This window comes from Dipodomys ordii, unplaced genomic scaffold, assembly GCF_000151885.1.
Source record: "Dipodomys ordii isolate 6190 unplaced genomic scaffold, Dord_2.0 Scaffold85, whole genome shotgun sequence".
NCBI lineage: Eukaryota > Metazoa > Chordata > Mammalia > Rodentia > Heteromyidae > Dipodomys > Dipodomys ordii.
The window spans coordinates 3,659,767-3,678,382 of record NW_012267301.1 but is presented as its reverse complement, the minus strand read 5'-3'; the positions used below and the strand labels follow the sequence as shown (position 1 = coordinate 3,678,382).

General features: G+C 48.1%; 1 protein-coding gene across 1 annotated transcript in view; it reads left to right on the top strand.

Moving 5' to 3' along the window:
- The first annotated feature begins 406 nt into the window (after positions 1-406).
- The window catches only part of Afap1l1 (actin filament associated protein 1-like 1), a 37,962-nt gene continuing 19,752 nt past the window's right edge, over positions 407-18,616 (top strand). Inside the window, exons 1-8 of the mRNA XM_013025579.1 lie at positions 407-530; positions 1,826-1,909; positions 2,533-2,630; positions 4,240-4,348; positions 11,505-11,603; positions 11,989-12,197; positions 14,436-14,615; positions 15,631-15,723. Of these exons, the coding sequence (XP_012881033.1) occupies positions 488-530; positions 1,826-1,909; positions 2,533-2,630; positions 4,240-4,348; positions 11,505-11,603; positions 11,989-12,197; positions 14,436-14,615; positions 15,631-15,723 (915 nt within the window). The 5' untranslated portion in view covers positions 407-487. The remainder of the gene's footprint in view (positions 531-1,825; positions 1,910-2,532; positions 2,631-4,239; positions 4,349-11,504; positions 11,604-11,988; positions 12,198-14,435; positions 14,616-15,630; positions 15,724-18,616) is intronic.

Sequence of the window (18,616 nt, the reverse complement as noted above, 5' to 3'; positions counted from 1 at the left end):
ACCGGAAACAGAAGGTTCCAGAGATTGAAGCACATGAACTAATGGGACAGGAAGACTCCCTTCCTGCCTGTGTCCTGTACAGCCCAGGGCTCTGGCCTGAAGCGTGCTTTGAGACCCCTGAAAAACCAAGTGCAGCCTGGAACAAAGAGAGGCCTAAGGTGCCTCTGGCCTGGGCTGAGGATCGAGTTGGGCGGGGTGAACCTAGGGCGGCTCAGTCATCTGATGTCTGACGCAGAGATGGGAAGCAGGAGGAATGCCACAGAGCTGTGGGCAGAGCCGGCCCTGGACAGCTATGTGCAAGCCCTGCATCTTCCTAGTACACCAGGCACTGGCCTGGCCCCGGCAGGGGCGGGGGAAGCCCTGGCCTCAGAGCCTGACTGTGTCCTGGTCTTTCTCCCCAGTACTGGAGCAGCTGCTCCCAGAGCTCACCGGGCTGCTCAGCCTCCTTGACCAGGAGTACCTCAGTGACAGCACCTTGGAGAAGAAGATGGCTGTGGCCTCCATCCTGCAGAGCCTGCAGCCCCTCCCAGGTTAGCTTGGAGAAGCTCCATGTAAACAAATAGCATTGCCTCTCTTGAACCTTTACCACCTCCCCCGGCCTGTGCAGGCAGAGCTCTAAGCCTCCCACGACACGGGTATGTGCCTGGCACACTCTGGCCAAGTGTCCTCATCTACTTGGTTCTTGTCCTTCCCCATCTGTCCTCCTCCATTCTTGGCCTCCACCCCTCCCATGCAGAACACACATCACACTCATGGACCTACCACACATGACACACACCCAGCACACATGCACCCCGCATGCACACACAATACACACATGCATACAACATAGTTGTATACACCACACACAACATACATAACACGCGAACACGAGCACACATCCACACAAATACGCTCTGACAATACCAGACAGACAACACACCATGTTAACAACACACAGAACCACTGTGCATTCTTACTCACCTCACCCTCAGGTGCTGTATCTCCTGAGGATGTGTGTGTCCCTGGAAATCTGCATTTCTCCCCCTTCCTGTATTCTCAGCTCTCTCACTTGCCCTAGCTCCAGCCTTCCCTTGGCACCACAAGTCAGTAGACAGCAGTAGCTCTCACAAGCCTCACAAGGGATGTGGTGGATGTCACCAAAACAGAGCTGATGCCACCTGCTGCTCTAACAGGACTGTTGAAAGGCTGAAAGGTCAGCAGTTTTGCTCCTCACTGGAGCTGTGGCCCGTGATTGTCCCCATGGCAGCCTTGTGGGACTGCACTTACTTAGACACTGAGATCACAATCACAGTTTAAAAATGAAAGTCTGGGCATGGTGTTTCATGCCTGTAAGACTAGCTATCTGGGAGGCTGAGAATGAGAGGATCAGGCTCAAGGCCAGCCCTGACAGAAAAGTCCTCTAGATGTCCTTTCTGTGTAAAGGAAGCTGGACACAGTTGGACCCATCTGTGATCCCAGAAACTACAGGTAAGCTGAAGTGGGCAGATTACCCCACTGGGGGCACATGTCCAGTCAGGAAGTAAGACCCCATCATAAAAATAACTAGTGAGAAACCAAGCTGGAGGCATAGGAGGCTGAGAAGGGAAGGTCACAAGTCCAAGGTCAGCCTGGGCTGCATAGTAAGACACTGCTTTAAAATCAAGCTTTTAAAAAAAGGCTAGGAATGTAGCTCAGTGATAGTGTGCTTACCTCATATGCACCAAGCCCAGGGAGGAAAATAGGGAGGGAGGGAAGGAGAGAGAAGAGGGTGGGGGAAGAACACAAAAGTCTTAGAGGACTGGTCCCAACCCTTCTCCCTGTCCCATGTCCTTCCCCCTCCCAGCGAAGGAAGTCTCCTGCCTGTATGTGAACACTGCAGATCTGCACTCGGGACCCAGCTTCGTGGAGTCTCTCTTTGAAGAATTTGGTAAGCGCCCTCTCCCAACTTCGGTGTGACGCCCTCTCTCCTGTGCTAGATGAGGCCTAGCTCTCACACTAGCTGCCCCTTAGCTGCTCTGGACCCTGTCAGCTTCAAATGTACTCCTATGTGCCATCACAGGAAGTTATCCCTGAGATGTGAGCATCAGTAGGAACTAAGGGGCAGCCCGGGTGATGTGCCTGCCACCGCCAGCCATCACTTGTAGCCTGGGACCCTGGGTTGGGGGGACTAGCAGGTCAGTAGGGAGTTAGAGCTGGGCCTGGGAGCACCCAAGCTGGCACGTAGGAGGCAGTTTGGCATCAGCTTCCTAGTGGGAGAAGAGAGCACTATTCACCCCAGAGAGCAAGTATCATCTAGGACAGCTTTCTGGATTGACACATAGGGGAAACCCTATGCCTTTGTAACCCTGGAAGAACTCCAGACTCCATCTAGTTGCTACGCCAGGTGAAGCTGGGAATGGCATAGCCAGCTTGCACAGCCAGCATCCTGGGTATTGCTGAAGCCGTTTGCTCAGGTGACAAACGGAGGAGGTTCAGCTTCCTGACCCCATATCCAGTCATCTTCCCCACTCATGCTTGGCTTTCCCTGCCTGATGGCTTGGCCCTCTGTAGACTGTGCCCTGGGTGACCTCCGGGACTTGTCAGAGGATGATGGGAAACCCAGCCAGAGAACCAGCCCTGAGCCAACCAAGAGCCCAGCCCTGAGAAGTGTGAGTCATGGCTTGGGCCCAGTAGGGGGGAAGGGGAGGGGACTCTCTGTCACCCTTGTTGCCCTCCTGGTAGTGCAGGGCGCTCTTTTCTCTACCAGAAATAATTCTGCATGAGGGCTGGAGAGGTGGCTCAGTGGTAGAGCGCTTGCCTTGCATGCCTGAGGCCCTGGGTTCGATTCCCCAGCACCACATAAGCAAAAAGAAAAAAAGCCAGAAGTGGCACTGTGGCTCAAGTGGTAGAGTGCTAACCTTGAGCTGAAGAGCTGAGGGACAGCTCCTAGGCCCAGAAGTTCAGGCCCCATGACTGGACCCAAAAATAATAATAATAATAATTCTGCATGAGCATTTCAATAACTTTTTTTTTTACCAGTCCTTGGGACTGAACTCAGGGCCTAGGCACTGTCCCTGAGCTTCTTTTGCTCAGGGCTAGCGCTCTACCACTTGAGCCACAGCACCACTTCTGGCTTTATTCTGTGTATGTGGTACTGAGGAATCAAACCTAGGGCTTCATGCATGTGAGTCAAGCACTCTACCACTAAGCCACCTTCCCAGCTCTTCAATAACTTATGACATGCTTATTGAGTCCTACTAAGCAAGGAAAATACAGTGAACTGGTCTGTCTCCTCAGGCACAAAGATCACCACCTCAGCCTCAAGTCCACATAAAGTTACTGCTCGGCTGTGTGGCCTCATGAAAATCACTTTCTTAGAGCATGAGTTTGTGTTGTTGTTGTTGTTGTTGACCAAGGATTGGTCCATATCTTGGGGGCACAAGAATTAACGATAAGCATCATTCATGGAATTCATTTTCATCAAAACCAACTGGTGATGACCAGTTTGCTAGGTATTTTACATACTTCCAGCTACTGAATGTGCTTGGAACAAATGCAGTCCCCATTTTACTGTAATGAAACCGAGGCTCTGAGGGGTAAGTGATGATCCCAGTGTCTCACGATTAGGAAGTTGTAAAGCTGGAAGAAGGTGGGAGGGTCTAGCTCCAAAACCTAGGCTCAGAGCTGCGGGGAGATTCTACCTCAGTGGTCTGATCTTTCCTTCTGAAGTGGCAGATATGGCAGAACTCATTGCACTTGAGAATTCTGTGTGGATCCACTGAGAAGCGTGACTACCACTGTTTGGCAGTCTGTGAAACTCAGATGTTACAGGGAAACTCTTTTGCTCATGTACTTTGCATAAGAAGAACAGGATGAATATGCTCAAGTTTGGTCAGCATTGTGACTATTAAAAGTTATGGCTCCAAAGCTAGGCTCTGGTGGTTCAGGCCTGTCATGTTAGCTACTCAGTGGGTCAAGATCAAAAGGATCATGGGTTAGTGGCCAGCCCAGGCAGAAAAGTCTGAGGGACTTCATCCCCAAAATAACCAGAATAAAGCTGGACTGGAGGCATAGCATAAGTGGTAGAGTGCCAGTCAAGCAATTATGAGGCTTATATGAGCTGCAAACCCCAGTATCACACACTTACACACACACACACACACACACACACACACACAAATTACACCTTCACACTTAGACTACAGCCTCCCTCTGGGGAACTTCCACCTGCCCCTCTGTGGGCCATCTTGTCTTATGGTCTTCTTTGTCCCCCGGCAGGCAGCTGAGCTCCCTCCACCTCTGCCCAACAAGCCTCCCCCTGAGGACTACTATGAGGAGGCCCTTCCTCTGGGGCCCGGGAAGTCGCCCGAGTACATCAGCTCCCACAGTAAGTTCTGCTCTTCTGGGGGTGGGAGCTACAGATGCCTAATGGCTTCTCCTTCTCTCCTGCAGGAGCTGGAGGCTAAGCTGTGCATGCCCAGCCATTGACACCTCTTCCTGAAGAGGAGCTTCCCTAGCTTCTCAGAGACAGCCTGGCTGGGTTGATGGGCATGGCCCAGGGTCTAGGGTTCTAGTCAATTCTGTGTGGGCTTGGACAACCCTGGCTTCTCCCTGGAACATAGCTTCCTCTACCTGTTAAACAAAAAGAGGAGCTGAGAACATTTGTGCCAGTGTGAGGAAGCAGGTGTCAGGCAAAACTGTTGCTAGGCAACAGGCTTTGTGAATGAGGTGAAGGTGTCTGCCACAGTGGCATAGTGTGTGGGTAGATGGGGTTATCAATCTGCTGGTGAAACATGGGGCAAGGTCTAAGACAATAAGGCTTTCAGAGTTCAGTTGCTCACTCTGGGGAATAAGAAGATAGGGTAGATGGAAATATGAAAGGCATCTATATTTAATTCTGTGTGTGTGCTCTGTGCATGTGCCAGTCCTGGGGCTTGAATTCAGAAATTAGACCCTGTCCATTTTTCACTCAAAAGTAATACCCTACCATTTGAGCCACAGCTCCACTTCTGTATTTTGGGTGGTTAATTGGAAGTGAGAGTCTCACAGACTTTGCTGCCTGGGTTGGCTTCAAACTGTGATCTTCAGATCTCAGCCTCCTGAGTAGCTAGGATTACAGGTGTGAGACACTAGTGCCTGGCTAGTCTTCATTATGACTTAATAACGGTCCTAACCCTTCTGTTAGCAGTTACCGTTTCTCAGTGGTGGGCTCATTGGGCATTTCTCCTGAATTACTAGGCACCTTGGTCCCAGCTCTGTCCCCATCCTGCCTGATATCCACCAGAGTAACCAACTCTTTCCCTCCACCTCTTCGTAAAGCCTCAAGCCAATATCATACCAGCTCCAGCAACGCATTAGAATGTCCATCCACCAAAACATGAGCATCACAGCCCTGTGTGGCTCAGTGAATCCCAGGCTATATATAGTCACTGAAGAAAATCAGAGAATACTGCATAATGCAATCTACTTGATTTTTCTAATAAGGTATTTGCACATGCACACATCCATGCATTCATTTTAACAACTTTTCTGGGCTGTGCAAGCAACTCATAAGATTTTCCTGTGGGAAATCATGGTGGGGTGGGGGTAAGCATGGTGGCAGAGTGCTTACCTAGCATGCTTGAGGCCCTGGGTTCTATCTTCAGCACCATCGTACATATATACATACATATCATATCTCACACCCTCACCACACACAAAACCAATAGGTTAATGGACTGTGTGACTTGAGAAACACTTTGTGGCAGCATGCCACAGTTATGCAGACAGGAGGATCACTTGAGTCCAGGAGTCTGGACAGCATAGGGAGATTCCTTTTCAAAAAAGAATGAATTGAGGTAGGCACTGGTGGTTCCTGTCTATAATCCTAGCTACTCAGAAGGCTGAGATCTGAGGATCATGGTTCAGAGCCAGCCAGGCAGGAAAGTGCCCGAGACTTATCTCCAATAAACCACCCCCAAAAAAGACAGAAGTGGGCCTCTGGCTCAAATGGTAGAGTGCTAGTCATTAGCAAAAGAATATCAGGGACATTGCTTAGGCCCTGAGTTCAAGCCCCAGGACTAGCATAAAAAATTAATAGGAAGGAAAGAAGAAAGGAAGGGAGGGAGGTGGGAGGGAAGAGAAGAGAAGAGAAAAGAAGAAGGAAAGAGAACTATGAATGAGAGAAATATTCTTCAATTCATAATTTTTTGTACTGCAGGGGCCTGTAATCCTAGTTACTCAGAAAGCTGAGATCTGAGGATAATGGTTCAAAGCCAGCCCAGGCAGTTAAGTCTGTGAGACTCTTATCTCCAATTAACCACCAGAAAAGTGGAAGTGGAGCTGTGGCCCAAAGTGGTAACGTGCCAGCCTTGAACAAAAAAGCTCACAGACAGTGCCCAGGCCCTGAATTCAAGCCCCATGACTGACAATCATAACAATAATAATAATTTTTTATGTGTGTGCCTGTGTATGTGTGTGTGTGTGTTTTAAACTTAGAGTTCTGAACTTTCTGGGCAGATTCTCTACTGCTGAACCATGTCTCTAGCGCTCTATTCATAACATTTTACCGTAGAAAAATGTTTTTCTTGAGCTAAAATGTAAGTAAGATTGACAGTTTCCACCACTGGAAAATGACCGGCCAATGTCTGTCACTACTACCCAATTCTTAATATTTTCAACACCACTAAAAGAAACTGGATGTCATGAAGCAGCCTCTCCTCAGTGCCTTCACTTACCAGCCCGCCAACCACCAATCTGCTTTCTATAGATTGGGCCCATGCAGAATTTTCAAACAACACCATGAATCTTTCCCTGTTTGCCTTTCAACATCTGCTTTCAACATAGATCTGCCTATTCTGGACATCTCAGAGAAATGAAGTCATATGACATGTGGCCTTTGTGCGGCTCCTTTCACCTGGTGTAATGCTTTCTCCATTGGATCATGTGTCAAACTTCATTCCTTTTTTATGGCTAAATAATACTCCATGTCACAGATCTGTTGCATATTGTATGTGTACATGTGTGTACGTGCGCACACGTACGTGTGCATATGTGCGTGCATGAGCCCACCCAAGTGCAGGTAGTAGGGATTACTTAGCATTTTCACTCAAGGCTGGCACTCTACCATTGAGCCACACCTCCACCTTTGGCTCTTTGCTATTTAATTGGAGATAAGAGACTCAGCCTTTTTAGCCTGGGCTGGCTTCAAACTTGAGTCCTCAGATCTCAGCCTCCTAAATAGCTAGGCTTACAGGCGTGAGTCTCCCCACTACATTTTGTTTACACATTCATAAACTGATGGCCCACTGGGTTGTTTTCCTCTTTTGGCTGTGGTGGGGTGGGACCAGGTTGGTCTGTGGCCCTCTTCAGTCCCTGCAGACAGCTCTGTGGAGGGAAAGCAGGCTGCATTGCCTGTCTCCTCCATCCAAGGACAGGGAGGAAGGAGAGGGCAGAGTGGTCTTGGGCTCCAAATCCCAAGGCACACCCTTGGGTCACGTGAGACATGTCTGCCTTCTCAGACAGGACAGAAAATTCCCCTCCTGGGGGCAGCTGGGCTTCTGGATCTGAAGGGCATTGGGCTCAGGAAGGGCCTCTCCAGCAGGGAGTCGGTCTCTTCTGCACACATCTAGCCCCTACCTGGTGTTAGAGCCTGCCCTCTTCCTCACTGCACCCCTCCCACTCCTACTCCCAGCCTTGACAACTCAAGAGGCATTCAAGGTCTCGAGCGCCTTATATAGGGCAGGTAGCCTCTGAGCTGCACTGGAGTGGGTAGAATGGATGGCTAGGAGCTTCAGCCTGCAGGAAACAGATGGGTGGGAGGGGCTGGGAACCCAGAGCAGAACTCTTAGAACTTGATAGTGGGAGGGTTGGGTAAAGGAAGGACTCCCAGAATAGGAATGAATGTCCAACCCCAGAGCTGGTGCAACCCCAGCTCTGCTCCAAGTGGTCCCTAGCAAATCGTGAAGGGCAATTTCCTTGTCTGTGCAGTGGGGCTGAACCTCCCTGCCTCTTGTGGGACTCAAAGGAGACCATAAATTACAACAGCTGTCATTTCCTAGCACATGCTATATGTCAGGCACTGCACCCAGTTTGTATGTGTGCTGTGTCCTTTCCCCCTAACCTCTGGTGCCAGGATCAAGGCTTGAACTCAAGGCTTATTAAGCATAGACCTTTGGCACACTCAAGGTCAGCCAGTGCTCTACCACTTGAGCCACTGCTCCACTTCTGGCTTTTTGATGGTTAATTGGAGATAAGATCTCAAAGACTTCCCTGCCCCATCTGTGTGTCCTGAGTAGCTTAGATTATAGGCAGAGCCACGGGTACCCAGACAGGGAAATGTTCTTTCCAAGGTGGCTCAGCAGTGATGGAGACTGGATTTGAACCCGGTTCACATCAGGCTGGTATCACATACCCTTCACCAACCGAACATCTAAGGATGATTCAGGGCCCACATCCATCAGCAAAACTTACACTTCCTGTGCACGCAGGGGTGGGGAATACTAGGGCTGGATCTCAGGGCTCCCCCTTGCCAGCCAAGCCTTCTACCTCTTGATCCATGCTCCAGCTCTTTTGCTTTTAGGTTTTTTTCATATAAGGCCTCTCACTGTGGACATTTTCCTCTCTGCACCTTCTCAGTAGCTGGGATTATAGGTGTGTACCATCCTACCCATCCTTAACCTTAAGATTCTTTAAAAAAAAAAAAGAAAAGAAAAAAAAGTAAATGTGTTGGCCAGGTGCCAGTGGTTCACACCTGTAATCCTAGCTATTCACCAGGCTGGGATCTAAGGATTAGGGTTTGAAGCCATCCCAGGCAGGAAAGCCCATGGGAGTGTTGTTGTTGTGTTTTAATAGTAGTAATAGTTTATTAGCACACATTATTAGTACAAGGAAGTTTCATTGTGATAATTTTCTCTGTGTGCAATGTACTTTGAACAAGTTCACCCCCCCTTTTTTTTTTAACATGATCTGCTAATTGGTTTATCTTTTTTTTTTAATTGTGAAAATACCGTACAGAAGGGCTACAATTACATGGGCAAGGTAATGAGTGCATTTCTTATCCAGCATTGTTGCCTCCTCCTTTGTTTCCTCTTCCCATCCCCTCCCATCTTCCCCCCACCACACACCACACACACACACACCAAAGTTGTAAAGTTCATTTTTCAACATAACATCTTGTACATGTCATTGTTGCAATGGATCCACCTGTATCCCTATTTAAACAATTTGTTTTTTCCCTTCCCCTCCACAAATTGTACCCACATCAAATACAGTGAAAACAGGGGTTATACCGTGGGGGAGGGACATACAAAGCAACTAAGAAATATCTTATAAATATGTTAGAAACAATCGCAAGAAAGAAAAAAAATATTTGAGTCCTTATCTTGGGGTTCATTTCACTTAACATCAAGTTATCTGTTTCTGCTTGACTCAGACATATACTAGTTATTGCAAATAAGGGAAACCTTGGGACCTATGTTTCTTTGGGCCTGGCTTACTTCACTTAATATAATATTTTCCAAGTTTTTCTATTTTCTAACAAAAGGGGATATGTCATTCTTTCTGATGGAGGCATAGAATTCCATTGTGTATATATACCACATTTTCTTGATCCATTCATCTACTGAGGAGCATCTGGGTTGGTTCCATATCTTAGCTATGGTTAATAGTGCTGCAATAAACATAGTTGTGCTGGTAGCTTTAGTATGGTCTTGTTTGTGATGATTTTGGATAAATGCCCAAAAATGGGCATCTAATAACAACAGATGCTGTTGTTATTAGAGTTCTTGATTCTAGCCATTCTAAAGTTCACCCTCTTAATTGCAGTCTCTTAATCCCCACCTATTCCTTCTAGCCCCCATAATTTACTTATTTTATTGTTATTATGAAGGCAGTGTACACACAGGGTCTACACAGGGTAAAGAGTACATTTCTTTTTTTGGGGGGGAGGGGGTCTGGTCGTGGGGCATGAACTTTGGGCCTGGGCGCTGTCCCTCAGCTCTTCAGCTCAAGACTAGTGCTCTACCACTTGAGCCACAGCGCCACTTCCAGCTTTTTTCTTTTTGCTTATGTGGTGCTGAGGAATCGAACCCAGGACCTCATGCATGCAAGGCAAGCGCTCTACCACTGAGCCACCTTCCCAGCTCGGCTTTTTTCTTTTTGTTTATGTGGTGCTGAGGAATCGAACCCAGGGCCTCAGGCATGCAAGGCAAGCACTCTACCACTGAGCCACCTTCCCAGCCCTGAGTACATTTCTTTTTGGGCAATGTCACTCCTTCTCTCCCTCTCTCCCAGTTTTTGTCTCCCATCCCCACCCACACATTGTATAGTTCATTTTCAATATAAAGTCTAGTGAGTACCACTGCTGCATTTGTTCACCCTTTCCCCCTACCATTTTTGTGCCCTCCCCCTTTACCCTACTAAAGACATATACACAAGCAAACAAGACAAAAAGAAAACAAAAACAACGAAGGAAGAACCGTTTCCATTTCCTTGGGTTGACTTCCATAAATGTTATTTTATGCTCAGAGGCCATGAGATTCTTGTTTCCAAAAAGTCAGAAGTGGAGCTGTGGCTCAAGTAGTAGAGCACTACTAGAAAAAAAAAAGCTCAGGGACAGACTCAAGCCCTGAGTTCAAGCCTCAGGACCTGCACCAAAAAAGAAAAAGCAAAATGTGTGTTGAATACATTTATTCCAATTCATCATAGTTCATTTTTTTTACTTTTATGTCTGTCTAGAGTTTCCTGTCACATCAGTTTTTTTCAGTGCAAATTCCTCAGGCAAGCTCAGTCCAGTGAGTTTAGATGTCTGAGGATGAAATACATTTTCAGCTAGACCCCAGGTGACTGATACAAATGCAGTTTGATAGCCCCTTAAGCCTGCAGTGTGTTAATTTCCAATCAGCTAGCAAAAAACTGGAAGTAGAGGTGTGGCTCAGGTGGTAGAGCACCAACTGAGGCGGAAGATCCAAGGGTACAAGAGGGTGGGAGCCGAGCTGGCCACACAGTGCAGAGACCAGAGCTACAACCTGTATACTGACACCTGTCCAGTGCCCTGGGGTCATGGAGGAGGGACTGACCATTCACTGATCTAGAAAGGTCAAAGGAAAGATCTTTGAGCTGGGTCTTTTTTTCCACTTTTTTTTTTTTGCCAGCCCTGGATCTTGAACTCAGGGCCTGGGCTCTGTCCCTGAGCTTCATTTGCTCAAGGTTGGCATTCTACCACTGAGCCACAGCACCACTCCTGACTTTTTCTGTGTATGTGGTACTGAGGAATCTAAGCCAGGGCTTCATACATGCTAGGCAAGCGCTCTACCACTAAGCCACATTCCCAGCCCTGAGCTAGGTCTTGGAGGATGAGTAGGAGTTCTCTGGTAAAAGGTAAGAAGATATACCAGCCTAGAATGTGACAGGGCAGGGTAGTTTTGGGGCACAAAGGCTAACTAAGGGACAGACCTGAGCTGCCCTGGGCTCCACTGCCTTCACTGAGGAAGAACATGGTATCCTTTCTCCCACTTTCCTTGTCTCTGCCACATTTCTCCAAGCTGGGCTTTTTCTGACTGCAGATGGCTACAGCCCAGCCCACTCAATTATGGACAGCTACTATGAAGATGCAGACAGCAGCTACCCCACCACCAGAATGAATGGGGAGCTGAAGAGCTCCTGTAAGTAGCGGGGAGGGGAAAATCACTGTTTACACACGTCTGTCCCCAGTAAAGCCAGCCTCCACAGCCCACACACGCCACCCCTCACCCAGGCTGGGGCTCCAGGGGTCCCCAAAGCCCTTGTTTTCTGTGGCTCCTGTGTTCAGTAGAAGGGCCACAGGAATAGGAGTCAGCAGCCCCAAGTCTGGCCTTTGCCCTGAGTCTTGGTGACTGATCTTAAGAGAGAGAGCCCAGTTCCCTTCTCTGTGCTGGGGATTGTTGAGGTTGCTCTGCTCATCCAAGACACATCCGCCCTCCATGATCTGAGGCCTAGAGCCAGGCAGGGTATGAGAAGGGGTCTCCAGGGATGACACAGTGGTGGTCCTCTCCCCTGCCGCTGCAGACAACGACTCTGACGCCATGAGCAGTTCCTACGAGTCCTATGATGAGGAAGAGGAGGAAGGGAAGGGGCCACAGCCCCGGCACCAGTGGCCCTCCGAGGAGGCCTCCATGCACCTGGTGCGGGACTGTAGGATATGCGCCTTCCTGCTGCGGAAAAAGCGCTTTGGGCAGTGGGCCAAGCAGCTGATGCTCATCAAGGATGACCAGCTCCTGGTGAGTGCCTCCTGGTGGAACCACCCTTGTCTACAGGCCTGCAATGGCCTTGGGAGCCTCTGGCTTGTTAATCGGGAGGCAGAGGTAGGAGGATCTCCGTCTGATGCAAGCCAGGGAAAAAGCAGATGACCACATCTGAAAAACAAACTAAAAGGACTGAGGGTGTGGCTCGTGATAGAGCAAACTCCAGGCCCTGAGTTCATCCACACAGCAGGCGCACATGCATGTACACACACACACACACTCATGCACGCACACACACACACACAGAATATTCCCTTGATCAAGAGACAGCCACTTAAAGTTTGCACACACCTTTTCTCCACCCTCATTTACAGGTATGTTGTAAAACCTGATCTCCTGAAGCTCTCTTACTGTTGCATAGCCTGCTTGTCTTTAAGGCATTATTTTTTTTACATTTTTATTGTTATGATAAAGGTGATGTAAAGAGGAGTTATAGTTACATTAGTATTAAAGACTTTATTTTAATTCACCAACACTTATCACTTCATAAAAGAGCATGCACCTTGAATTCCAAAGCAGGAAGATGAGTATAACTTCAGAAAATAATATTAACAACTCAAAAACACACACACAAAATCACTGTTGGCAAGCCTTATTCAATAAAAACATGTCTGAAACCAGACCTCTCCTCACCCTGGGGTAGTGAATGCTTAGTGCAGGCAAGCACCAGACTGAGGGTGGCCAGGGACCTGATTCTGCCCCTTCGCTTTGATCGATGGCAGTGACTGAGACCTCCAGCTTAGTGAATAGACAGATGGAAGCAAATAGCCAGATTCTGTCCAGATCTCAAAGGAAAAGCTTCAGTAATTCAGCAATAAGACTGCATGTGCTGTGTGTGTTTATAGATGCTCTTTCTTACCACATAAGATAATTCCCTGTCCTCCACTCTTAGTTTGGCAGTTACATCACAAATGGGATCTGACTTTTATCAGGTACTTTTTTCTACCTCTAGTGAGGTGGGAAACTTCCCTTTGTTTTTCTGTTCATGTCATGACTTATGCGGTACTAAGATTTGAATTCAGGGCTTTTGAGCTCTTCCTCCAGCCCTTTTTCCCATGTAGCTCAGTGATCTACCACTTGAGCCATACTTCCACTTCTGGGTTTTTGGTAGTTAATAGGAGATAAGAGTCTCCTAGATTTATCTGCTTGGTATGGCTTTGAATCTTGATCCTCAGATATTAGCCTACTAAGAGGCTAGAATTATAGGCATGAACCACTGATGCCCCACTTGTGTTTGCTTTTGAGATAGGTTCTCACTTTGTGCCCGGACCATCTTAGACACCAATCCCCCTATTTATTTCTACCATTTTATCTGGGATGAACGTCAGGCTCTTACCCACATACTACCCAGCTGTTTGTATTGAGATGAGATCTCACACCTCCCGCCCTGGCATGGAACCAAGATCCTCCTGATTTCAACCTCCCAAATGCCAAGTGGCAAGGATTATTACAGTGGTGAGCCACCGTTCCCAGCTATGTGCTTATTGTTGGTGTAGGGAAGGGAAGTGTGCTACTTAGCTTTTTCACTCAAGGCTGGCACTCACTTAAGCCACAGCTCTACTTCCAGCTTTTAATGGTTAATTGGAGATAAGAGTCTCACAGATTTTCCTGCTCAGGCTGGCTTTGAACTGTATTCCTCAGATCTGAACCTTCTGGGTATAGGATTACAGGCATGAGCCAGCAGCACTCAGCCTCTTTGGTTGATTTTTAGAAGTTAAATTTTTAAACTGCCTTTGAGTTCCTAGAATAAACCCCATTGTGTTGATGTGGTTTACTTTTTAGTCATGTGGATTCCATTGCTAGTGTTTTGTTTAGGGATGTTGCAAGTGTGTTGTGAGAGAAGTTCGCCTATAATTTTCCTTTTCTGTAAAGTCACTGTCAGGTTCTGGTATCAAAGTAACACAGACTTCATGCTAAGAATGAAGAAATGAGAACCACTTCTGATAAAGAACTGACTCTCCAGCCACAAGAATTCTCCCCCAGCCCCCTGCCATCTGCCCTTCCCCCTGCTTCCTCCCATGCCAGTGCATTTGCTCTGGTTCTGGTGGCCTGGATGAGCCTCCTGCCATTGTATCAGGGTCTTTCTTCTTCCTCAAAGCTTCCCCCCCCCCGCCACTCCCTCACCCCTGTTAGGCTGGATGGAGGGTATGAGGGGTGGGAGTCTTCCTCCACCATCCACTCCAGAAAGCCCAGATGCCCTCTCTCCCTGACCAGTGTTACAAAAGTTCCAAAGACCGGCAGCCGAATCTCAGGTTGGCGCTGGAGACTTGCACTGTCATCTATGTGCCGAAGGACAGCCGGCACAAGAGGCACGAGCTTCGCTTCTCCCAGGGTGCCACAGAGGTCCTGGTGCTGGCGCTGCAGAGCCGGGAGCAGGCAGAGGAGTGGCTGAAGGTATGTGGGGTTTCCCAGGCCCATGCAGCACTCACTGGCTGTGAGATCTTCTGCAAGTGACTTTAACCTCCCTGTGCCTCAGTTTCCCCATCTGAGTGTCTGCCAAGCACCAGTAGCTAGTTGTTTCAATTGAGAAGATGGTGGTGCTCCACCCCCAAGCAGATCTCCACCCTTGCTGCCTCTACTCCGCTCAGAAGCCTTTGCCTTTTGTAGTGGTACCAAGGATTGAACCTTGGGGCCTCATACTTGCTAGACAGGCTCTATCTCTCCGGAGCCAGGCTACCAGCCACTATACCCGTATGCTATTCCCTCTGATCTTCCTGCTGGAGCAAAAGAAGACAGCCCCTCCCTCCATCCTTCCCTCCCTTCCTCTTCCTGCATCTCTCCCTTCCTGTGACACAAAGCTGTCCTGTGGGATGCTCTGGGATTCTTACCTTGTCTCCAGAGGGGAAGGAGAGGGGACCTGTCCACTGCTGTCAGAGGCAGCTCTAGCTAGGCCTGGAGTTCAAAGACATTCTTGCAGAGAGTAAACAAAGGTCACCACACTGCTTGCATCTGGTCTCTGGCTCTGCTGCACCTTTAACAGGTAGCTTTGACTCTCCCAGCCTCTTCACCCCCTCCCCACACTTGAGCCTCATCCTGTGATGCTCCACTCCACCATTCCCTTCATCCCTCCCCCTGTCCTCAGAAACAACCCAGCAGAGGGCTGGCCATCTCTCATACTGTATGTGTGGAAGCCAGAGTAAGCAAGTGGCTTTTCTAAGACCTCTCTCCTCAATAGACCCATCCTCTTGGTTCCCTCCCCTTATCTATCCCATTCATGGGACAGACACAGGAGAAAGCCTCTTCAGATCCTGACCTGATCCACACTTGTGCACATGGCTGTCAGCCCTTCCTGCATCCCAGTGACCCCAGGGCCTTGTCACCACAACCCTGATCCCACCCCCTCCAACTCCTTTTGCCCTCTGAGCTTCCTGTATGCACTCCTGTCCCCAGCCATGTGTCCTCTCCACAGGCTATCCGAGAAGTCAGCAAGACCACTGGGGGAGCAGAGGGAGCGGAGATCCCTAGATCCCCAGTCCTCCTGTGCAAGCTGGATCTGGACAAGGTACATCTGACTCCAGTCTCCTGCTGACCTGGATGTGGACACAGCCCCTAGCCCCGTGGGAACTCACAGGCTGGGGATGCTGTTCTGCATATACCCAGCAGAGCAGGCAACGCAGTCAATCAGTGCTCAGTAAACGCCTACTGCACAAGTAGAGAGAGCCCATGTCCAGAGCTAGCAGGAGGGCATGGCTCAGCCACGTGACCTCAGGAAGAGATTAGGAAAAGAAGTGAAGCAGCCATTGGTCAGTTGGCTAATTAGTACCAGTGTCTACACTTAGCCACTTGCTGAGGGTAACAAAGGACTCAGACACAGAGGTGTGTAATCACAGTCAAGGGGAAAGTTTAAACACATCCACAGGTTTTATAGGCTATAACAGTGCCAGCACTTACAACTGTGATGATGTGACTACACTGTACCAAATGTCTTATATATATTCATGAATTGGCTTTCCATAACAGCTTCTATAGTCAGATGACAAAAGTATACGGCAGAGCTAGGGTTTAAAGTCCAGGTAAGGTGACTCCTGAAACAGTGCTGTCACAGTGAAACTTCCCCGGACCAGGTTCTTAGTGAGGATCTGTCTACCCAGCACCCATGCAACCCTGGCACAAGAGAAATGACCCCAATCAGGACTTTTCTGCGCTGCCTGGCTTTGAACCACAATCCTCCAGATTTTAGCCTCCTGAATAGCTGGGATTACAGGTGTTAGCTGCTGGTACCCTGCCCTGGCTTGACTGTTTTGAAAATGTCTGACTACCTAACCCCTTCTCTCCCTGTCAGGATGGTATTTCCCGTTCTGGGGTGTCATCTTCCCTGCCCTTGTGACCAGTGGATGGATGAGGGCTTACCTCAGCCTTGGTTTCCACACCAAATCACAGGACCTTGACATCTACTCATGAAACACATTTCAGAGTATCTCACAAAAAGGAGAGCCTCATGAAGCACAAGTATTAGCAAGGACTTATTTTAGTATAATGGGATAGAATAGAGAAATGGGGGAAGAAAAGGAAAAAACATGTCCTGGAGGCCATAAAGGAAATGAAGAGTTAAAGACTCAAAATAGCGGTCCCTGTCTGTAGCCTTTGTACCTTTGAGTGAGCAGATATACATGCTGATGACACCCAGCACCTATTCTTTAGATCATGGTTCTCAGTGGCTAAGATGGGCGAGGCCCACCCCAACCCATACAGTACCCTTCAGGACTTCCCTCTGCCAGGTAGGCTATGCACGGTTTCTGTCTTTTTACTCCTTCCAGAAGCCTCACAGCATTTTTTTTGTGCCAGTCCTGGGGCTTGAACCCAGGGCCTGAACACTGTCCCTAAGCTTCTTTTGCTCAAGGCTAGCCCTCTACCACTTGGGCCAGCTTTTTCTGTTTATGTCATACTAAGGAATCAAACCAGGGCTTCATGCATGCTAAGCAAGCATTCTATCACTAAGCCAAAGGGGAATCAGGTGAAGAGAGGCCCTTTATGTCCCCTATTCTTATAATTCATCATCTAAAAGGAAATTGTGGGAGTAGAGCTAAACTACTTTTCTCCTTGATTCCAATTGTTGAATCTGTGCTCTGTGTGTGTGTGTGTGTGTCTGTGTGTGTGTGTGTGTGTGTGTCTGTGTGTGTGTGTGTCTGTGTGTGTGTCTGTGTGTGTCTGTGTGTGTCTTAGAGATTGATTCCCCAGAGCCTGGGCATTGTCCCTGAGCTTTTTTGGTCAAGGCTAGTGCTCTACTACTTGAATCACAACTCCACTTCTGGATTTTTGTTAATTAATTGGAGATAAGAGTTTCATAAAATATACTGCCTGGGCTGGCTTTGGACCTCGATCCCAGATTTCAGCCTTCTGAGTAGCTAGGATTACTGGTGTGCACTACACCAGCGGCCAGCTGAATCTGGGCTTTTAATATTTAAACATAATATAATTGCCCTGGCCCCTCATCTACCCTGCCCTCCCCCCAGTTCCGTGCTCAAGCATGAAACATCCCTGAGGCTGATCTCAAGGGCAGGAGGATCCTTGGCAGGACATGGTAATTCATGTCTACAATACTAGCATCTAAGAGGCAGAAACTGTTGCAAGTTCAAGGCCAATCTGAACTATTTGTCAAGATCATACCTCAAAAAAAAAGAAAGCCCATCACACAGGTGTTGGAGATGATTCATGTTGTTGGTCTTGTAATCTCACTTGGGCTGGCTACTGTTCCAAAAGTAACAGTAACCTTCTCTAGATGACTGCAAGTCAAATGAGAAAAACAAGGGAAAAATTTCCATGCTCCATCACCTGCCTTGACCTTATAAGACTAAATTAGTAAATCAGTGAACTCAACTTGTTGAGAACTGGGCTGGTATAAACCTAATGTAGCTGGCAGTGAAATTAATAGCATTTTGTGTACACCTGAGCATTTTTGTGTGTATTTGTGTGTGTATGTATGTGTGTGTGTGTTCCTTTTGTTTTTCCTTGTTTGTGGGGCTTGAACTCAGGGCCTGGGCACTGTCCCTGAGCTCTTTTGCTCAAGGCTAGTACTCTACCACTTTGAGCTGCAGTGTTCTTCCGGTTTTCTGTTAATTAATTGGAGATAAATGTCTCACAGACTTTTCCTGCTTGAGCTGGCTTTGAACCATGATCCTCAGATCTTGGCCTCCTGAGTAGCTAGGATTACAAGCATGAGTCACCAGCTCCCAACTGTGTTGCTATTTTTCCTATTTTCCTCCAAGCTAGGATCTCTCCTAGATTCCTATTGGTCTTCAGGTCCTGGCTTGACTATTTTATTTTCTTTGGTAGGATTAGAGTTTTTACTCAGAGCCTTAGACTTGCTCAGTTTCTACTCACTCAACTACCACTCTACCATTTGAGCCACACTTCCAGCTCTGCTTTTTGCTGGTTAATTTGAAATAAGAGTCTCA